The sequence below is a fragment of the Tasmannia lanceolata genome, unplaced genomic scaffold (genome assembly GCF_043159265.1).
Source record: "Tasmannia lanceolata isolate RefF3 unplaced genomic scaffold, GAP_Taslan_0.1 ptg000037l, whole genome shotgun sequence".
NCBI classification, from domain to species: Eukaryota; Viridiplantae; Streptophyta; class Magnoliopsida; order Canellales; family Winteraceae; genus Tasmannia; species Tasmannia lanceolata.
In genome coordinates this window covers 31,245,859-31,268,818 of record NW_027518714.1, presented here as the reverse complement: position 1 = coordinate 31,268,818, position 22,960 = coordinate 31,245,859, and the positions used below count along the sequence as shown (strand labels likewise).

At 40.2% G+C, this 22,960-nt stretch overlaps 1 protein-coding gene across 1 annotated transcript in view; it reads left to right on the top strand.

Annotated features, from left to right (window-relative positions):
• The first annotated feature begins 6,818 nt into the window (after positions 1–6,818).
• HINT3 (histidine triad nucleotide-binding 3) overlaps positions 6,819–22,960 on the top strand; it is a 60,247-nt gene continuing 44,105 nt past the window's right edge. The window contains exons 1-2 of the mRNA XM_077371733.1: positions 6,819–7,250; positions 20,223–20,278. Of these exons, the coding sequence (XP_077227848.1) occupies positions 7,026–7,250; positions 20,223–20,278 (281 nt within the window). The 5' untranslated portion in view covers positions 6,819–7,025. The remainder of the gene's footprint in view (positions 7,251–20,222; positions 20,279–22,960) is intronic.

Below are 22,960 nucleotides of genomic sequence, written 5' to 3'. Positions count from 1 at the left end.
GAAACATAACATCCATCTATCCATAAATCAACCACAACAACGCTCTAATGATCTGGGGGCAACAGATGGCGGACCAAGTTGGTCAGTGAAGAAAGCTGCTCCGTGAGTGAGGTGACCGCTGTGCCGAAGTCCTGGCGGAGGGTGGAGATCTCGGTGCGTACCCCAGTCAAAGCTTGCTGAGTCGCCAATTGCTCTTGATGATGGGATTGTAAAAGCTGATGAACCGCGGTAAACTACCCGTCAAGGTGCTGACGATGTGCACGAAGCTCCTGCGCAACAAACTCCTGTGATGCAAAATGCTGAGCCGGCTGACGAGGAGGGGGAGCAGGGCCCTGTATATCAAGCCGCATGGCCTTTATAGTTTTAGCATTGAATACAGTTGCGGGACTAAGGCGTTCTTCACCACCTTGTATCAACTTCTCATGGTTGAAGACATGCGTGAGAAGCATCCCGAATGGTAGACTAGCCAAGGCCTTCGTCCTCGTGTCCTCCATGAACCTAAGGAGGATATAGCCAAGGTGAAGGGGCGTGCCGCGAAGAAGTCGGTGCATAATAAAAGCCTCAAAAGGCCGGACCATGTCAGCATTGCCTCCGCGAGGCGTGATATTGCTCGTCAGAATCTTGTGTAGGACTTTGCACATAGGGGTTAGGGAATTGTAGGATACGTTGGTTGACCTGTCAGTAGGTGGACCTTCGCAACCAAGCTCCCCATAGGCGGCGACCGGATCATCTATACAGGCACTAATGTCATCCATGGTTCCGGGCCAAAAGTAGATTTCGTCGCCTGTGGTGGGAAGAGAGACAACTTCACAAAACTTTTGAACTATCATATGGATGGTTTTGTTGTCTATTCTGGATTGGAAGACCTTCAAATCTCTGTCGAATCTGTAATTGGCATAGAATTGCTTGACGAGAGTCGGGTACGAGTCACAGTGAATTTCGAGAAAATTGACCCATCGAAAGGCCAGAAATAAGGGTTTCACATTATAAACTTCGACATCTTTAAAAATGACTTTCCTACCTCGGAGTATGCCCTTCCTTTCTATACGACCGAGGGACCCAACCTCTACATCTGCATCCTCATTGCCCATATCCTCATCAGAGGTAGGAGGACTAGGGGAGGGCTCACGGATAGCCTTCCCACGCCGTTTGCGGGTGGAAGACCCTGCATCTACATTCACATTCTTCTTTCTTTGCTTCGCGCGCTGCATGACTATAGGGGTTTTGGGTTAGGTGGTTAGTGGGGTTCACAAAGTAAAAGGGGAGCCGCTTCCGGTCCTTATCTGCACAAAGCAGGAGAATAACTTGGAGGGGAAGATACTTTAAGTAGGAGATAGTTGAAAAGTTGAAATTAAAGATACTTCAAAGAAAACCATGTTTCAGAAAGTTTGTACAAACACACTATTTAGAGACTTCGAACCACTTGAAACCAATGTTAGGATAGAGGAACTACGGAACCACATATTAGAAAGTTCACAAATATGATTAGTGGAACCACATATTAGAAAGTTCAAACCACAATAACTGGATAGAGGAAGTACGGAACCACAAATTACACAGTTTGAACCAGTAATACTGGATACAGGGTCCATGGAATACTGGTTCCAACTTCGGCAGAATAAGTGGTTTCATGGATGCAACTTCCATGGAATAACGGTTCTAACTTTCAAACCCTAATTGAAACCCTTCAAACAAATTCAAAACAATGGAACCATTGAAAAGCATTGAAAACCATGGAAACCCCAAATGAAACCCTTGAAACCATTGAAAACCTATATGCAACCATTTAAACCCTAAATGAAACCAGGCAAACCATTGAAACCATAAATGCGAGCCTAAACCATTGAAACCCTTTCAAACCAAAAATTAAACTATTGAAACCCTTTGGAACTAAAATTGGTTCGAACTATATACAAAAAGAGAAACCAGATGAACCTATTGAAAAATGCCGAAATAGAGGATCCTTGTTACGTGCAGAATCTGTACCAGTTATTTAGTTATTTTCCTTTATGTTAATTTTCCCGTAGGGTCACTCCCATCTATGTAATGGAGTTGGTTTTGAGTGATTGTGGTGTCAGTTATGGAGAGTAAGTTAAATTTTGGTCCCATCCCATGTTTGGTTGCCTTTTAGCACTAGGTTTTTTTTAATCCCATTCTTGTAATGATTACTTCTGGGGTGAAATTTTTAATCCCACTTTTGTAATGATTGAAATGTCATCCCATCCCAAGATAACCCCAGGAACAAAAATAAACTCAGGAACCAAAAATAAGCTTGAGAAGATTTTTTTTCTACCCAATAGTGCAACCAACCAAACAAAGGTTTTTTTTTCCCCACCATATCTCCCAGGGTATTTTTTTCTCCCACATAACCAAACATGGGATTTTTATTTTACCGGGATACTTCTACGACTTTTTTTTCCCACCTATCTCCCAGGGTATTTTTTTCTCCCACATAACTCCCAGGAACAAAAAAAACCTGGCAACCATACAGAGCATAAAGAGTTCTTATGTGTTACATTTCTTGTTTTTGGTGGAGTTAAGACAGAAGCCTGTGGTTTGGCCATTTCCCACTTTCAACCTCGTGGTTTGGAAGTTACCAACGACACCACCAGGTATGTGGCATGCAACAAAAGCGAAGAATCCTAAGATCATCTCCTGCTGACTTACCAATTCTCCTATCAACTGTGGATGCACGTTATCAAGAGTTTTGGCATAGCTAGGGTATCTCAAGGATCAATCAAGAAAATCATTCTTAATTTGAGTATAGGCCCTTTCGGCGAAGCTGGTTGAATCACATGGAAGAATGTCCCATTTGTTTTGATATGTCAACTTTGGAAATAAGGAACAACTGAATAGTGAAGGAGCGCGAGAGAGAAATAGGAAGAATACTGCTAGATATCAAGATTGTTATACTATGGGGAAGAGGGAACAAGCTCAAAGCCACAAACACGGTGAGTGATATTCTAAGGGGTCGGACAACGATTATCATGGAGAAGAGTGGAAAACCTAAAACCTCGCTAAAGTGGTACACCCCACCCCTTGGATCAATCAAATTCAATTTTGACAGAAGCTACAAAGGAAGCCTGGGCTGGGTAAGGATTGGGGTAATCTTCCGTAACTACGATGGGTAAACAATCCCATGCCATTAAAAAAATATCTTTAAAAATCTTATCTTTTTCTGTACCACTGGGCATATGTGATGCAAATGAAGTAGAAGCCCATGCCTTAATTCTTCTTTTTTTTTAATGTTGAAGCTTTCATTAAAAGGAAGAAGACCAAGATGGTCGAAACTCCAAAGATTACAAGGACAGAAAAACAAGAGAAGCCCGTGCCTTACTATGGGGGCTGAAATGGTATTCAAATGCTAGACTAGAGCCACTGATCATCGAAGGGGACTCCTCTAACGCCATCGCTTGGGCTGCTAGTAAATCGTCAGGACCTTGGAAGCAAGATGACGTAATAGCAGAGATTAGATATTTGTGCTTATTCTAGCACTTCCTAAATCTCATCTTACATGTCCAGCATTTCCATAGGTTTTCATGATTTTACAGGATTTCCAGCAAAATTCCGAACCGAAACATTTTTGTTTCTCTCACAACTGAAACCGAATTCAAAACTGAAGTTTAAAACCTTGGTTGAGCCTCGTTTAGGCCTATAAAATGATATGAAGGGAGGCCAATTGTCATCGCAGGACAATCCTCCCCTACCAAATCTCGTTGACGTCCTTTTCTTTCCTTCAGCATACCACCTCCTTCAACGATTCCTCCATCAATTCTTCCGATGAGGAGCTCGATCCTCCCATCGAGTCTTCGACCGACTGGGACACTCCAAGCGCCCATTCCTTCTTGCCCATATTGCTCTTTCCATCATAGGGCCTTCAACTAATTGTAAGGTTGAGACTCTCCCATCCTTGCCATTCTTCGTATGTACAATGGGGAACATGTATGGGAACCACTCGCCCAGGGTACTTACCACTACAAGATGAGGTATACCTTTGCTGCACATGAGAACTCCATTTCTTGTATCACCTGGTAGTCGTACAAGGGCATTGTCGTGAGGTTGATGGAACTCTACGAACTTTACTTCCACACCCTTTCCACCCTAGGGTGGGCCTCCAAGTTTACGACCTTCACGGGTGTAAAGTCATTCGCAAATTGTAGGCCTAACAGCATAGCATCCTCCAACACGAAGTTGCGAGTTATGCATATGTACACTGAAGCCTCGTGGTCTTCCCGTTAATGAGCACGTCCAAATATCATGATTTCCACAAAAACCCTAATATTTTAGGGCTTTTTTTGTTTTTATCAATGTTCTCTTTCTTAAAATGTGGGTTTAATGTAGCCATGGGGTGGGGTTTCATTGTCTGTGGTGGAGGTGACGGCGGTGGCCGGAGATGGCGAAGGTGGCGGTGGAAGGAGGTGGCGGTGGCAAATGGCGTAACCCTAATCCCTCTGCAAATGGCTTCAAACCAGTGATAAGGGTATTTCTGTCCTCAATATATTAACCATGTTTAGTTTTACTCATTCCGTCAGGTTAAACTAACGGACCGTCAACAGCGGGGGTCTACTAAAAAATGTCATAAAGTTGAGGGGGTGTCATTGCTAACTTCCAAACCACGGGGTTAAAAGTGGAAAATGGCCAAACCACAAGGGGTGTATCTGTATTTTTCCCTTTTTAAAAAAAAATACATTAACTAAATGAAAGTTTCATTATAGATGTTGAAGAACAAAAGGGACAACAAATATTCATCACAATGCCAATTAGAACTTCAAATCATCAAGTTTGTTCGAGGCTAGCATTACCTTAACCAACAAAAAGAAATTCAAGAACAGGAGGGAATTTTAAAAGGGAAAAAATACAGGCAAAGTTGCTCCATGATTAGCAGGTTGTTCTGTAACTCAGTATGGATCAGTTTTTCAAAATGCCGATGGGGTGAAAATGCAGCGAAAGTGAATCCTAGTCGACTTGGTTGATGCGGCTGAGTACTTGGTTGATGAGACTGAGTAATCGGTTGACTCCCCCACATAAATCAGGAGAATCAGAGGAGCTTTGATGGACTTTGTAGGACAAAACGCGGACTCGGCCAAGAACACAGCCAAGTTAAAAAGAGTTGACTTGGGTGAGTCCATGATGATGTGGGGGAGTTTTGAAACTATGGCATGGATTAAACATTTAATGGAATTGAAGGGGGTAATACAGAACAAGTTTGAGAGGGGGTAATATAGAACAACTTTGAGATGGTTCTTGTCTACTTCAGTTTCCATTTGCTAGAATGCTAAATTGTTGCATAGGTTGTCATAAGTTTGAGATGGAAAATATTCCTTTTTTTCTTATATTTACTTGAAGCGTAAGCTAATCTTGGAACTGATATTAAGTGAAGACATCTCTCTCAAGAAAGTTTTGGTAAATGCTTCTAAAAGTAAGTAGGTATGGGAAAGTTGTATTGACTTATAAATCCCTACAATTAAATATTGGGCTTTCATGATTTAACATTTTAAAAATAACATTTCCAATATGAAACTCTAAAAGCAAAATTTTTTTTGCATGTATGTGCTTCTGTAGAGAACCTTAAACCATCCAAAGTTACAGAATATCAGATAGCAACTGGGTATAAATAATAGAAAAACCAGAACCCATTGATTTAACATATCTGTGTATTTGCATGTAGGTGCTTTGTAGATAACTAGTGTTGAGTTCATTTACCAAAAGAGAAGGAACATACAAGGACACAGATTCAAAATGCAATTGCTTCTCAAAAATACTCCCAAATCGTTAGCGAAGGAAAAATGGCGGAAGATTCGCAATGCCCCTTGGGATTTAGATCTCCTATGATTTTTCTACTCATTATTCCCATTTTAAGCCCTCAACGAAACCCTTTCAAACACAAAATCAAAGCCCAACGAAACCCTTTGATATAAACCCTATATCAAAACCCATTAAAATCCAAAATTTTTAAAATCCATACAAATGAAACCCCTTGCAAAGCATTTCAAAGGCTTCAAAACTACATACTCATGCAAATCCCTCTCACAAACTACCGAAGAGGTACTTAAAACAGCTTCAGATACGTGAGATCCAACCCATCACGAAAAAAACCCAAATTTAAGAAAACCCTACATCAAATGTTTAAAAATTACCTTTGAATAGTGGACGAAGCAGATTTCCGGCGAGAGGGGATGTTTTCCGGCGAGTAGGTGGTGCGTCACCGAGATTCACGCGGACGTACGACGGTGACAACGGTCGTTTCTCCACCGGCGGTGAGAGTTCTCGTCGGAGAAGAGAAAGGTAAAAAAAAAACCGTGTGAAAAGTAAAAAACAAAAGTATAAACAGTGTAAAAGGTAAAAACCTAAACTAAAGGTATTTTTGTCTTTATACATTTTTTCTCTCACCTCACACCCTTTTTTAATAATTTACAAATTACTACCATTTTTTCATAATTTCGAATAAACATTGCATTTTTCTCATCATTTGCCCAAAAATTTATAGTGTTGTTTCAAATTATCTTTTTTTGTTTGAAAAAAGTAGGAAATTTTAAAAATATTTTCTCTTCTGAAATATTCCAGAAATTCCTGAAAATGTTGCTGTTTAAAAAAAAAAATGATATTAAAATAAGGAAAATGATGCAATATCAAGAGTAAGGGGTGTCGTCCTTATCCGTCTTCTTCATAGTGGGCCCCTAGGATAAACGGTTCCGATTACTCTGCGCGGATTACGTGTATGGTGGAGATACATCACTAACCTATTGGGGCGGCCAATTTGGGTAGTAAACAGAGACAAAGCTGTGCGGGCTCGAATTTTCAAACATCTGACAGAATCAAATGTATAAATATATAGAGAGCTCAATGGATAAGCTTAAGAAATCAGAATAAAAACACCCACGATAAAAAGAAACAAATAAAAACAAATCAGTAGTCGAAATTTCTTTCATGCAACGAACTCTATTTTTCGTTTCTGCAATGACACAAACATGACCAAAAACCCCGATAAGTTAACAATTTATACAAGGGCTTTTGATTTTGTATAGATGGAACGGCTTCGCCTCGCCGTTCTTTGCTCCCACCTCCGCCAGATTGATTTGGGGCGTCCAAGTCCGCATCAACGGCCAATATTGAATGGTTCTTCATCGGTTTTGGCGTCAAATTGCAACGGGGGTTTGGAAGATTGTGACTTGGCGGAGTCAAAGAAAGGGAATGAAGAAAAGGATTGTGTTTTTTGTATGATTATTAGAGGTGAATCCCCTGCATTCAAGGTATTTTTTGCTTACTCTTTATGATTTATTTTTTAATTGTTAAGTGGGTTTTGCAATCTGATTGCAAGTGTATGAGAAATAGCTTTATCCACATGGAAAAGTGAGTGTGAATTATGTTTTATTATGTTTATTATTGTTCTTCTTTCCTATAAACTCTCCATTTTAATTGCTATCCTTTTGCTGTTCTGAATCAGGTGACAGTTTTAGTATCTGGTGCATCCTGAAATATAAAGTCCTTATTGGGTTTCTACGTTTTCTAAGTTCTTAGTATGTATATGAACTACACAATGATGATAAGTAGTTTGTCCTATTATATATATAAAATTAAAAATTAGATTTTTATGTTTGGATATATGAGTTTAGGCTTGTTTTTACTTCGTGGGCCGATTTGGGAGCTTGATTCAAATCTCGTTGTTGGATCAGATATGTTGGGACATTTAATTATTAATCTATGTTATATTTAAATCTTCTTGGAATTGTTTTAAACATCCCAGGCTTTTGCTTGCCTGAATTACTAATTGAGAATAAGTGTCACTGTTGCTTCTACCTATCAGATTTTTTATCTTTCAATGCGTTATTTTTTTATGTCTCAGGTTACTTACTCCTACAGACATGCTGTTAAGGAATTGTACCTTTTTGACTTGAGACAATCTAAATCTTTTGGTGGAGTGCAACCAACCCATTTTTCGGAAGTATGCAAATCGTGGAGTGTTTAATCAGGACTAATGAATCGTGGAGTGTTTAATCCAAGGTTGCCAGGGCGGGAATCGAAAGCGGGATTCGATTCGGGATTCGAAAGCGGGAATCGAAGGCTCCTGGGATGGTTGGAAGCGGGAATCGTGGGTTTGCCAGAGAGTCGACGGAGATTCGCCTGGGATTCGTCGGGGATTCGCCGGGGATTCGTCGGGGAATCGCCGGAGATTCGCCGGGGAATCGCATGGAGTCGCTGGGGAGTTGGGATTCGCCTAGGAATCGGGGTTCCTATAAAGTGGGAATCGGGGTTTCCATAAATTGGGAATCGAGGTTCCCAAAATTGGGAATCGAGGTTCCCAAAATTGGGAACCGGGGTTCCGACGGAATCGATTCGGGATTCCCCAGAATAGGGGAATCGAATTGCATCATGATTCCGATTCGCGATTCGGGGAATCGTGAATCCCCACCCTCAGGTACGAATCCTGCTTCCCTGGTTTAATCAGGCCATCTAATAAACATATTGCATACTTTAATCTCGATTTGCATTTATGATTTATAACAGTGTTTAAAAATGCGGATTTGACGCGGAACGCGGCCAAGAAAAATCCTCGTTGACTTGGCGCGGACGCGGCCAAGAACGCGGTTAACACGGTTGACAAGGTCATAACTCGGGAGAGTCAAAGGAGTTGATTGACTCTGTAAGGCAAAACGCGGAACGCGGATGTGGTGAAACGCGGAATGCGGCCGAGGTAAAAAGGAGTCGACTCGGGCGAGTTCCTTGCCGAGTCAAGGAGTTTTTAAACACTGATTTAGAATGAGGCTCAATGAATCTTGCTTGGAACTCTCGTCAATTAATCATCCAAAGTCACATACAACTCTTGAAGCTCTTAATCCCTTTTCTGAAGATGTTTGGTCTCTCTGTGTCGCGTCTTGCATTTGTATTTACTTTTTATTGACCCTTTTTTTGTAAGTGGGTGTCTAACCAGTAATTACTAGGGTACTTGCATGGTTACAACACCTCTTCATAATCCAATAAGCATGTTCTGTTGTGGTTGCACAAATTTTATGTTTCTGAATAAAAGAAACTCAATGGTTAGCCAATTTCATGGAGATTTTGGGAAATTCTTGTGAAAAATGGATTTTACTGGGCAGTATTGGAAAACTCTAAATATAACCCTTTTATTAGGATTCACATATACACTTGTTCATCCTGGTATCAGATATGATAAATGCATCTCATGCATCGAGGGTCCTTTAAGATTTGTTGTGCATTAAGATTCCTGCCAGATGATTCTTAAAACTATAAGTGCAGTAACTAAAGATCAGAAAATGAACATTGTAATGATAACATCAAATTCATATTGAAAACTGTAGCAGAAACAATGCCGAGTTCCTTACCATCAGAGATATCCAAAACTTTCTTGTTGGAATTCCTTTTTTCCTTTGCTTTCTTGTTGTTTTTTTCAGGAGTAATTTTTTTTCCAGGAGTAAATGACTTTTGAGGCTTAGGCTAATAATAAGCAAGAGGGAAGAACTCCTGTTATCTGGTTTAGGTGTACAATTTCTCTTTAATTTGAACATCAAGAATATTGTAGAATTTATGTATTGTTTTTTTGCTAGTTGAGGGACGCCTTTTAGAATTAGCAAAATATTATAGTGTAAAAGGAAACATGGTAGCTTGTTCCACACCCTGGCATGAGTTCAGAAATAAATAAATTATTATACTGAGAGAAAACGAAAAGAATAAAGTAGCAAATTTAGAAAAATAGTTAAAGTGGTATAGACAAATGCTTGGAGTGATACCCGCTATAGACTGTACTGGAAATCAGTATCAGGAATTTTTTGTGGATTCAGGTCCTAGAAGTATCACTCCTCTCATTGCTTTCAATTTGTAATACTAACATTTCAAAGGAGGTCATTAAATGTGTTTTCAGGCCACAAGCATAAGCCACTGTTACTCTATTAACGATTGCGAACCAATACAATGAGGAAAGGAAGTGTATAATCTTTGTGCCATTGATTAGTTTTATCAGACAAACATAGCTTCTATTACCATAGTTGTCAACCCATGACTTGACTCGTGACTCTATTTCTTAATTTTATGACTCAGGACTCGACTCGACTAGTGACTCGTAAGAGTTTTTGATAATAACAAAAATTTAGTTGAACAAAATATAATTATATATCAAAAGATAAAGCATGTAAAAAAATAATCCAATGGCACATAGATAAAGCACTAAACCAAAAATATAAGTAACTATATGCTTGTAAATTGCATGCGCAAAAATAATTAACTTCTAGTTGGACTTAATCATGGGTGAAAACCCTTCCCTGCTTTAGATTTGTATCTGCCCATGATTTATGGTATAGATGGAAGGAGATTTGTGGTGGTTCAAGCCAAGAACCCAAGATTGTCCAAGACTGGATCCTCCCGCACATGGTTTTTTGAATCTAAACTTTGACGGGTCTAGCATGGGAAACCTTGGTCCTGCCGGAATCGGGGGAGTTTTGACAGATGAATTTTGAGCTATGAAATGGGCTTTTGCGGGTCCCATTCGAGTCGCAGACGCTAAGGAAGCTGAAGTGCGTGCTATCTACCAAGGAATAAGGAATCTCAAGAATGAAGATTTGAATAAGGAAGTGGTAGGAGACTCGCTCAATGTGATAAGGTGGCTTAGTGGCTCTCATTCGTTCCCTTGGAGATTTGCGTCTTTCTTCGATGAGATCCAAGACAGGGTGGGAGATGCATCTATTTCTTTCTATCATGTTAGTAGACCTGGCAAAAGCGACCCGTGCCCGCGGGTCGACCCGACCGACCTGCAAATTTGCGGGCACGGGTCTGAGTTTTAGTGACCCGTCAAAACTAACCCGCGGGGGGGTCGGGTCGGGTCAACCCGCGGGCATCCGCAAGTCACTTGGCTTTTTAAAGGGTGATGCTAATCTAGAGGGTTTGATGCCTAAATAGGTTATGGCTGGCACCATAGAATATAAATAGGTTGTGGCTAGCACCATAGGTTGATCCCAACCCTCCGATTTGAATGTTAGAGGGTTGATCACTTGATCCTAACCCTCTATAGATCGGAGGGTTAGGATCAACCTATTGAAATGATTTTTGGGGCACAACCTATTTAGGCTGTGGGCCATCTAATGGACGGTTTGGATCATCCCACGGTGCCCGCCATACCCCCCTCATCAAAATCCAGTGATAATATTTTCCAAAATAAACTACTGTTTGAATTTGCGGGTGACCCGCGGGTTGACCCGGCCCACCCGCGGGCCGCGCGGGTCACCAAAATTCTAACCCGCAAAAATGCGGGTCATCTCCTGACCCGACCCGTGTGACCCGCACCCGCATCACCCGCGGGTTGACCCGGCCTGACCCACCCGTTTGCCAGGTCTACATGTTAGGCAGTCAGCTAATGGCGTGACAGACAATCTAGCTAGAGATAGTGTCTCTAGGGAGAGTTGAGTTATTTGACTACCTTCCTCCTTGACCCTTGCAGTGGGGCTTGTTCTTGTCTTTCTTTTTCTGTTTCTTTATTTGTATATGCCTCCTCGGTCTTTCTTTGCATTTAATGCAATTGCCTACCATTCAAAAAAATAATATTGATTAAGTCCTAAGTTTCAACTTTCTAGTTTTGAACCGTCAAAACAAGAAAGCACAGGCCCAGTGACTCGATTTGACTCATAAGAGTCTTAGTTTTTCGACACGACTCGCAGCGACTAGTAAGAGTCACCAGACGACTCGTAAGAGTCATCAACATAGGTGAGTCACCCATGTGACTCGACTCGAAAGCCCAACGATTCGACTCGACTCGAGAGTCGACTCGTAAGAGTTTGACAACTATGTCTATTATCATGATGTTGAGTACCTTTAATGTGACGTCTAAAACTACTGGCTAGTTCATTGACTAACAAGCTTTCGGCACATCACAAGATGACGGAGCTGCTTCCAGGTGGCGAAAAGAATGTACTAGATTATCATTTCAGGTTGTTTGGTGGTGTAGGACGGGAGATTGGAGAGCTTCATGTGACATAAATGGTAAATGATAACTACACTGTTTAAGTGTTCGTCAGAAGTTTTCTAGTGTGAAAAGTAGGCATTTGTTTTGATGTGTTTGTGTAGCACACTGCTCGGACTTGCTTCTGAATACATTAGAAAAGACCACACACTCTAGTTTGGCGAAGGTGAACATTGATGGTTTCCATCTACAGTCATCCTTCTACTTAGCTTTATGAAGAAGCACATGAGAAATAAGGATTTGGTGGAGTTCTTTAATACCAATATGACATGTGTTTCTTGACACCACAAAGCTTATACAATGAAAATGTTTTGGAAGCCCCACTCCATACGATAGTTTCTTTTTATCCTTAGCCCATGTAATCAATTCAACTTTAATATTAGTCGCCAAACACCCCAAAGTTCTGCTATGATCTTGAAAGATGCGCCTATTCCGCTCCTTCCAAATGTTCCATATGATGGCGTAGGGGAAGGTGGCCCAGAGAAATTTTCCTATCTCTCCATAAGGACCTCCCCTCCAATAAATGAGAAGCGAGCTAATAGATTTCGGACAAACCCAGCACATTCCAAAAGCTCCAATTGCTCGTATCCAAAGTTGATAGGAGAAAGGACAATGCAACATCAAGTGGTCTAACGTTTCCTCATTTTAGTAACATAGAACACAAATACTTGCAAGGCTGAAATGTCGTTTTTTCAGTCGATCACAAGTGTTTATCTTTCTGTGTACCAAAGTCCATCCAAAGGCAACCACTCTTGGTGGAGCCAAATACTTCCAGATACGCCTCTTTTCCGACTTTTGTCCCGAACTCAGTTCTGTGAAGAATGATTTGACTGTAAATACACCATTTGGTTTCGGTGCCCATAGGATCTCGTTATCTGTAGATCTGAACAGTACACCAAGTGTAACTGTAGTAGGAGTCGCTCGAGATCCTGTATCTGCTCATCTTTAAGGTCCCTTCGTAAACGTATGTCCCAAAAACCTCTCCCAAAGTCTCCCTCTCGCTTGAGATAATCTACCACCAAAGCTTCTTGGTTAACTGCAATCCGATACAATCTTGGATAATCAACCGAGAGTAGCATTTTGTCACACCAGAGATCCCTCCAGAATCTGACCTCTTTTCCTTGTCCCACTTTGTATCTAATTCTCTAAATGAAATCATCCCTGACCGAGCAAATCGATCTCCAAGAGCCCGATCCCTTCCCAGCAACCAAATTTTTAACGGTCCAGTCTTCATTTTTCATACCATATTTAACGTCAACCACAGTACGCCAAAGAGCCTTCTTTTCTTTACCATATCGCCAGAGCCATTTCCCTAACAATGATTTGTTACGATGTCGTAACTTTCCTATCCCTTGTCCAACATCTCTTTTCGATTTGGTTACTATGTCCCAATTCATCAGATGACTTAATTTTTTAGATTCCCCAGTGCCATACCAAATGAAGTCTCTTTGTAATTTTTCTATTCGCAGCGTCACCTTCACCGGGATTTTAAAGAGCGACATGAAGTATACTGGCATATTGGCTAGAGCTACTTTTATCAATGTTATTCTGCCCCTAGTGATATGTATCCTTTCTTCCAGGTAGCGAGTTTTCGTTCCACCCTTTCAATTACCAGAACAAAATTATGGAGCAAAATCATGAAAATTCTCTCAAGAACAACTAAAATCTCTATTTCATTGCTGCTAAGATTTTGGAAGGAGGAGATTTTCAAAGGAGAAGATGGGAGATTGTTACTGCGATGACTGCACCTATCGGAATTTCAAATAGAGGCGGTACCGTCGTTTGGAAAAACAACACAATCGGGAACTTATACCTAGAGTTACTCCCTCAAACTCATGGAGGTGGGTAGAAAAAAGAATCGTGAAGACGGCTCTAAATGGGAGATTAGACGATTGGTGTTGTCTCCCCTGTAAATATCTTAATTTTAGTTGGAGAGACAGATGTCGGAGATGTCGTATGGATTTAAAGGATGGGACTCAGCCCTTAGGTGAAAAACCCAATAGTCTGGATCTCGAAACGGAGTCTAATGTAGATGATCGTTGGCCCGACTCGGGGACGATCTCCATACTCCCTAGGGGAGGTAATCCTGTCCTCTCTATATCGGGCAAGGAGGTGGGATCAAGACTATCTTCACTTAGAAGTTGCCTAATAGGGAAAATAAAAGACATTTTTGGGACTCTTCATGATCTATGGCTGTGGGCCAAGAGAGTTTGGAACCTCGCCCTCCAATCATGCCATGTTTTCTATCTAAGGACGAAGTCTTATTGATCTTGAAGCTGCAGGGATTTTGGACAAAGGCAAGGAGGTGTGGGATGATCAACTCCATACCCTCCTCCCATGGAATAAAGACTTCTCTCTAGGGTTGGAGGAATTTTGGGTCAAATTCTATGCAATTCCTCTTCATGTATGGGCCACATCAACAGTTAAAGCTCTTGGTAATCTTTTTGTTCGAGTACTAGAAGTAAAAATGGAAGGGAGCCACAACCAATGTATGACCTCCGTATCAGCTAAAATTCTTGCTCCATGGTGGAAGTTTCTGCCACCATCTATTCAAATTCAGATCTCTGGTCAAAACTACACAATCGGCATTGAACCTCTAGGCAGTAGGGGTTCAACGACTTTGAGCAGGATTCCACCCCCATCAGGTTTTGGTCCCTTGAATCATGGTCCCAGATCCAGGAAAAATTTGTGTCGGCGTCTGAATGTCTGCTTGCTCCTTCATCGGAATATCTCGGCCGGGGAGTCGTTGGACCCTCGGGGCCTACCCCATCGATTTCAAATTTCAAATCTCCCTCCATGCCAGAAAAGTCTCCTACTTGGGGTACAGATTACCTCTCCGTCATCCCTACTAAGGGGAAAGGCTTAAAGTTGAAGGGATCACTGTTGAAGAGCCACTCAGGGCATGTTAGCCCTTTTCGTTCCTGGTCAAGGAAATGACGTTTTGCAGAGGTAAGGAAATACTTAGGTACTGCCAGAAAGGGGACTACCAGATCTTTTCCGAAATGTTGTAAATCTACATTTGATTGCGCAAGGAAACTCCAGCCAAAAGTGGCTGTCGCAGAATTTCATAGGGGATCTCTGCTCAGGACAAAGGAAAAAGTAGGGCTCTTCTTGGAGACAATTCCAGAAAGAGTAGAAGCATCAATATCAAAAGGTGAAAGTTTTGGTAAGGCCGCTCTACATCGTAATTTCTTCATCTCTTGTGGATGAGGTGTCCTCAAATCTGGTAGTTAGGCTCTATTACTGCTGAAATTTTGGCCTTTGGTTTAAAGCGGGTGGGGCGTGGAGGGTCAAATACCTGTTCACAATGAAATACTGAGTATAGATACAGTTATTCTTGTGCTTTTATTTTCTAGTAGAGTGAGAGAGGAAAATGGGATACTCATGGTTGGCTCGTGGCTCCAGTAAGATATGGAAATATCTTAGACTTAAGAATATCCAAAGGAAAGGAGATTTTCATCTAGCCTCCACGGGGTTGGTGATTGAGATGACAAGTGTTTTTAATGTAAAGTTATTAATATGATTAACCTTGTTGGGAAAGAAATCTAAGATCATAATATCTGCTTTCTCGAGATTTGGTTGTGGGCTCAAGGATATGAACTTTAGGGCGGTTTCATTCTATTTTATTTACGGAAGGGGTAAAGAAGCTAAGATTAATCGGTCTGTTAGTATTCCTCAAGAAAGGTAAGTAAAAACTTTATTTAGTATTTAGAAGAATGGCTTCTTCTCTTCCTCTTCGGATTCTCGAACTTATAAGAGATTACGGAGAGAGTTTCCTAATTGTTCGGAGTGGTATCAACATCGCCGGAGGGCCCGTAGCTTGAAAACAACGTTGCAAAAGCCTCGGTGGAAGTGCCCACTGTCCATGAACAAGTTCAATGAATCATCAAACGGCAATGGAAATATTTTCAGGAGGATTACAGGCTCATTGCGGAAGAATTTTTCCCATTAATAGGTACTTATAATGTAAAAGATATATGTATACCGGTTTACAAACTTCCTTTTTTCCGAGGTTATATGGAGCATGCGAAAAATTTGAGACGGCTAGAATGGGAGGCGAAGCAAATTCTTTGCATTCGCAAGATATCAGAATTGATGGCAATCCAGATGAATCCAGTAGAAGAGGTTCCTTACCCGCAATTCGCCTCAGATTTTTTCTCCAAAGATATGGAATTGGAATTGGAATTAGATATCGGGATTCTATTGATGGAATTAAGCAAATGTGCGTGAAAACTCCAACCCAGAGTTAGTTTTGGTGATTTCTTTAAAAGGTTTGTGATAGATGGCTTTTTGGGAAGTTGGAAATTAGCTTCTAATTGGATGGAGAACAGTTAAAGATGGCAAGGAAGTAGACTGAGAAGTTTTGGGTAATAGTTTATATGAATGAGATTTTATGGGGAATTTAGTCTGGTTTTTTGGAAAAAGAATGTGAATTTTGTGAAGATTCGGATGGTGGTTAAAGTATAGTATGTATAAATCTAGGTTCCTATACTGCCAAAAGGCAATGTAAATATGTGGGTGAAATAGTAGGCGCAACTGGGCTATACATTGTCAATTTTAGGTGAACTACAAGAAAGAAGTCGATCATTCAAGGGGGTTGGATTTTTGGAAAAATCGATGATAGAGAATAGTAGAGATAGTAGTAGTACTGGATAGACACTGGATGCTCTTGGGGAAGAATTCTTGTTGGTTAACCTGTAAAGGAAGATATGCTCTATGAATGGGGAGGATTCAATAGTTTATATCACTGGCTCTTGGTGATTCAAGGTATGCCCTGAATTGCTTTAACTGATGCTATGTAATGATACTTGGGACTCTTGGTCCCTATTATAAATTTCATAATATCAATGAAATATGTCATTTTTCAAAAAAAAATTACCAGATCCCACTGCGACGCTAACTGTATACCGAAGCTCAGTGGCAATCCTAAGTATGATACCGGGAAGACCCCTGCGATACATCCCACAAATGCCGCCAGATTCTGGATTTTCTGCTGCTCCATATTAATGCCCAATAACATACTTTTTGCAAAGTTGATTTTGAGGCCCGAGATAGCCTCAAACCATTTATAGATTATAATGATATTAGGAATGGCCTGAGGGGTGAATTGCAAGAATACAAGAGTATCATCTGCAAATTGTAGATGTGTAATCTTATCAGCTCTTGGCCCTGCCGATAAGCCATGAAACTAACCAGATTTCCCCGCCTTGGTCAACATAAGATTGAGGGCTTCCACCACCATGATGAAAAGGGAAGGAGCTAGAGGGTCACCCTGACGCACCCCCCTGGAACTCTTAAAGAATCCTTCTGCCTAGCCGTTGATGAGAATTGAGAAGCTGTTATTTGATATTAGCGATCTCGTTCACATTCGCCATTTGTTCCCAAATCCCATACGATCTTGAATGAAATCGATAACCTCCTAGTCAATATGATCATAGGACTTTTCAATATCAATCTTGAAGATTAGACCAGAACCTCCGCTTTGCTTGACCGAATCTAGGATTTCATTAGCTATAAGTACTCCGTCCAGAATTTGCCTAGAGTCCACAAAAGCTCCTTGAAATTGAGAGATTATATTCCCCATACAACTCTTCACCCTTCGAGCAAGCAATTTGGAGACAATCTTTGGAACGCTGTGGAGCAGGTTGATTGGCCTGAAATCTTTTATCCCTATCACCCTTTCTTTTTTCCAAATTAGTGCTATAAATGTTGCTCTAGCCGCTTCGCTAATTATGCCTCTTTCTTCATGAAACTCAAGAAAGAATGCCATAATATCTTCCTTCATGATACCCCAATACTTTTGGAAGAAAGCCATTGGAAAACCATTTGGTCCCGGAGCTTTGTCGCTTGACATGGAGAAGATAGCCCTTTCCACTTCTTCCTCTGTGAAATCTCGGTCCAAAGAAATCCGTTGTCCAAGACTGATAGATTTGAATTGAATCCCTTATACTTTCGGCCGCCATTCCACCGATTTTGAATATAGAGATTGATAGAAATCAATAATTCTCTTCTTGATTAAATCAATATCTTCAATTAATGAACTCCCCTTCTTTAGGCTCGAGTTAGTATTGGTTTCCTGCCTCGAATTTGCTATTTTGTGGAAAAAGTTTGTATTCCGGTCTCCTTCTTTAAGCCATGTAGCCCTTGATTTCTGATGCCATCTGATCTCTTCTCTACGCAGAATCTCCTTGTATTTTTCCAGAAGCTCTAGTCTTTCCATTTTCTCAGCGGTCGAAAGAGATTTAACGCCTTCTTTCTCTTCCAGAAATTCCAAAGCAGTCACTGTCTCTGCCTTATTACATTTGGTCTCCTTGTCTGTCGTTTTCTGCCATTCTTTTATTTTTTGTTTTATAGCCTTGGGCTTTTTACAGAGAATATATCCCTTCCGGCCTTGTATTAAGATTTCGTCTCACCATTGCTTGATTTTTTCATCTAGTCCCGGAATTTCAAGAAGGTCTAGATTGAATCTGAACGGACGTGGGCCACCAGAGAAGTCCGAGATTTCCAGTACAATAGAATTATGGTCAGAAAGAAATCGGTCTTCCCAGTTTGAGGTTAGAAGGACCCGATCTAGCAGACACATTACTAACCGCTCCTGATTGTTTGACCAAGTATAGCGCGCCCCTTCCAATGGCAGATCAAATAGCTCCATTTCTTGTATAAAATTTGAAAATCTCCTGGTTTGGGAGTTCTTTTCCGAGGGGAATCGAATTGTGTTGAAGTCTCCTCCTATGATCCATTCACCCTGATATGTGTTACGAATCAAGTATAATTCCTTCCACAGACCCTTCCTCTCTCTAGCTCGTATTGGGCCATATACCGCAGTAAATATCCACTTCTCATCCCATTCTGCGGAAGTAAAGAGAACTGTGATCGAGTACCTGCCAACTCTGGTTCCTTCATTAACAAATTTCCCTCCCTTCCATATTATAATAATTCCCCCAGCCGTCCCCACTGACGACAAAGCAACCCATTCCCGATGGTTCCTACCCCACAGTTTGTTAATGAGTTCATTTGTGACTCCCATTATTTTTGATTCAGTTATGACCACGAGATCTAGTTTACGTTGGAAGACAAAGTCTTTGATTAATCGTATCTTTTTTCTTCCCCCAATCCTCTTATGTTCCAAAATCCCATCCTCATTGGGAGCGAGGATAAAACTCTCAGCGAGTGACAGGTTTTGTTTAAGAGAACGCCACCACCCTCAAAGAGGGGTTCTGACTTCTGAGAACCAACCTCTCCCAAGGACCAGGCCGATAGAATGCATGCGGATTTAGATGTGGGAAAAAGGAAAGCTTTAATTCCCAAAAATTGCACTGGATCGCTTATGACGCATCATCATAAAACTATATTCAGTATTTTAAAGCATGATTAAAAAATGTAGAAATTAGCTTATTTTGTGATTACATTTAGAGAAATTTAAAAATAATTAAGGAATGTAGAAATTAGATTATCTAATTATTATGTTTCTTTATAAACTTCGATATCCTATACTAAAAACTGACTAAAAAATATAAATAGTACAGATTGCTTATTTTAATTATGGTCTTGATGGAGTTATGATGGTGGGTAGCTGGTAGTAAGAACAATAGGAGGTCCAGAATTGGCACCAATGCCTTTTACAAATGACTCTTCAGGTCAAAAGACTGGATATGCTGTGAAATTATTAGATCAGAAAATGATGGAAGGCTCCTTAGCATAAACATGATCTCAAGGAGTTAAAAAAATGAACCATTTTCTTGTTAATACAGGGTAAATATTTCATTCAGACATGAGCCTAATCTAGAAGTGTGCTTATTTTATAAAAAAAATAGCAGCTAATATATGCTGAACATTTTTTCTTTACTTTTCTTGTTGCTCAATACTTTTGCAATGAGGATTAGATTTTGATACTTCACTTCCATCATCTCAATTTTCAATTCAACAAAGCCTTTCTCCCAAACTAGTTGGGGTCGGCTTAATGAATCGTTTAGAAAAATTTCATATGACTGGTAAATGAAAAGACGATCATTCACAGTAAATGAGTGGATACCTGAATAAATTGTGGTTTAGTTTTATTATTGTCAGCAATATGCTTTTTGGAAACTAAAAGTATGCTTTTAGTTCTTATTCACAATTCATTGTTACATTTTTCTATTTTTATATGATACGACTGTAGGCTATTTCTATTATTATTTCTTAAACATTGTTTGATCTTCATGTTTTACTGTTCCAGTATTCTGATTCTGATTCCCTATTAAAATTTTCATGTATACAGCTTTATGAAGATGATATATGCATCTGCATTTTGGATTCCAATCCTTTGAGCCGTGGGTAAGGTATCTATTACACTAGACTGAGCCATTATAATTTTCTAAATCCAAGATAGAGTACTTTTTCTCTTACTGAGGAATGGTCACTATGATCTTTAGGCTTCTATTGAAGTATCAATTAGTTCCTATCACATGGAATTGAAGTTTTTTACTTGTGGAAGAAGTACTCTATTTTTTAGAGAAAATCATAAAATAAATAGTTAGACTAAACACGTTTAGCCGCTCACTCGTGCTCTGATAATCCATTTGATATCTTAAGTGTGTTACTAAGTATGCTCTTTCAGGCATTTATGTTTATCGTTTGTACTTATTACTCATATCTCGGTTGAAGACTTTTATTGTTAAACTTATTTGCCACATGCTATCGTCATGTGGTTCTATATCCATGTTGAATAATCAAACACTAGCACACTACTTGAACATGAAATAATTCGTGGTAAGGCTGAGAGTTAGCATTGCGTGGGATTACGTATGTGAGCCAGTAAGGACATCAGAGATGGTCCATTTAGTTAGTCATCAAATGGTGATGAGATCTGAATTGTTGGCAGTATTCTTAGTTAAGGGATGTTAAGTGTGTGCATACCTTGACCACATTGTGTCATTTGCATCATACGACCATAGTTGTCAAACTCTTATGAATTGTACGAGTCAACTCTCGAGTCGAGTCGAGTCATTGAGCTTTCGAGTCGAGACGCATGGATGACTCGCCTCTGTTGAAGACTTACGAGTCGTTTGGTGACTCTTACGAGTCACTGCGAGTCGAGTCGAAAAAATAAGACTCTTACGATCAAGTCGAGTCGCTGTGCGTGAACTTTCTTGTTTTGATGATTGAAAACTTGCGAAAAAACACTATGGGGTCTATACAAATGAAGAGAAAGAAAAAGAAAAAGAAAAAGAAAAAGAAAGATAAGTACAAGTCCCAATGGAGTCAAATAGCTTAACTCTCTCCCTAGAGACACCATCTCTAGGTAAACGGTTCGCCACACCATTATGTGACCGCCTAACATGATGGAAAGAAATCGATCCATCCCCCGCCCTGTCTTGGATCTCATCGAAGAAAGAGGCAAATCTCTAAGGGAAGGAATGAGAGCTACTATGCCACCTTATCACACCGAGCGAGTCTCTTCTACCACTACCTTATTCAAATCTTCATTCTCAAGATACCTTATTCCGTGGTAGATAGCACGCACTTTAGCTTCATTAACGGCTGCGACTCTAGTGGGATCCATAATATCCCATTTGATAGCTCCAAATTCATCCTTCAAGACTCCCTCAATTCTGACAGCACCAGGGTTTCCCATGTCGACCCGTCAAAGTTTAGCTTCAAAAAACCATGTGCGGGAGGCTCCCACGGGAGGCTCCCAGTATTGGACAATCTTGGGTTCTTGGCCTAAACAACCACAGATCTCCTAACAAGCATATCATAAATCATGGGCAGATACAAATCTAAAGCATGGAAGGGTTTTCACCCATGAATAAGTTCCAACCAAAACTTAATTATTTTTGTGCATGCAAGTTCCAAGCATGTAGTTAATTATATTTTTACCTTAGTGCTCTATCTATGTGCTATTGGGTTATATTTTTTACATGCTTCTTCTTTTGATATGTAATTATATTTTTTCAACTAAATTTCTGTTCTCATCGAAAACTCTTACGAGTCACGAGTCAAGTCGAGTCACGAGTCATAAAATTAAGAAGTCGAGTCACGGGTTAATATCTATGCATACAACCACTACCTATAAGTGTAGAATAGAAACCTAGTATATTTACTGTCATAGAGAGAAGTCCCATATATGAGTCCTGTGCCCCAACTACCTACCACTGTTTATGAGTTTAAGGTCCGAGGTCGCTACTTTGGCACACTATCTTCCCATCCAGTTGGCTATAGTATTGATGAGAAAGCTTCAAAATTAATGTTGTGTGTGTGACTGGGTGATGGCATGCTAGCCACACAATGTCCCCTACATTCTTTTCAGACAATTTATTTGGCCACGAGCTTTCTTCTACGCACTTGTGTTGTTTAGCTGTTGTGACATATTGTCAAGTATTTGATCAATTTGTCTTCAAACAATATCCTGAGTGTAGTTATGAAATGGTGTTTGTAAATTCTGTACAGTAAGTAGATAAGTGAATACCAAGTTGAAAACTCAAGCTATTAGCAGGTAAATTGCTCTAGGGTTTTAGGTTTCACATACAGCTTTGTGGGTTTTGTGGGCTTGGCTAGGCCTGTGGAAATATAATTTTTTGTGTAAGTTTGCTTTATGGACAAACTTGGGATTAACAGTTTTACACCCCCCGCATTCTTCCAATAAGGCAGGTACTTCTGTATGTAATACAGAGTGATGATTGAATAAGGGAATTTAGATGTCCCAGAAGGCGGGTGATCATGTCTCCCCTTTGTGTTTGCGTTACTGTTCTTTATCTGTTTTGTTGATTGATTACTTAATTACTTTGATTGATCGGTTATTATTAATTATAATTGTTGATATTAAAATTCTCAGAAGTAGAAAAATTGTAAATAGAGTAGTAGTGCCATATTTGTAACATTCAAGTGCCCATGGATAATAATTCATTTTGTAATTCTAGGGGTTTTGGTGGTTATTTTCCGTTAACAAAACTAGAAGGTATTTGGATTAGAAGGGTTGTGCACACTAGCCTTATGCATATCTCCATACTTTAGATC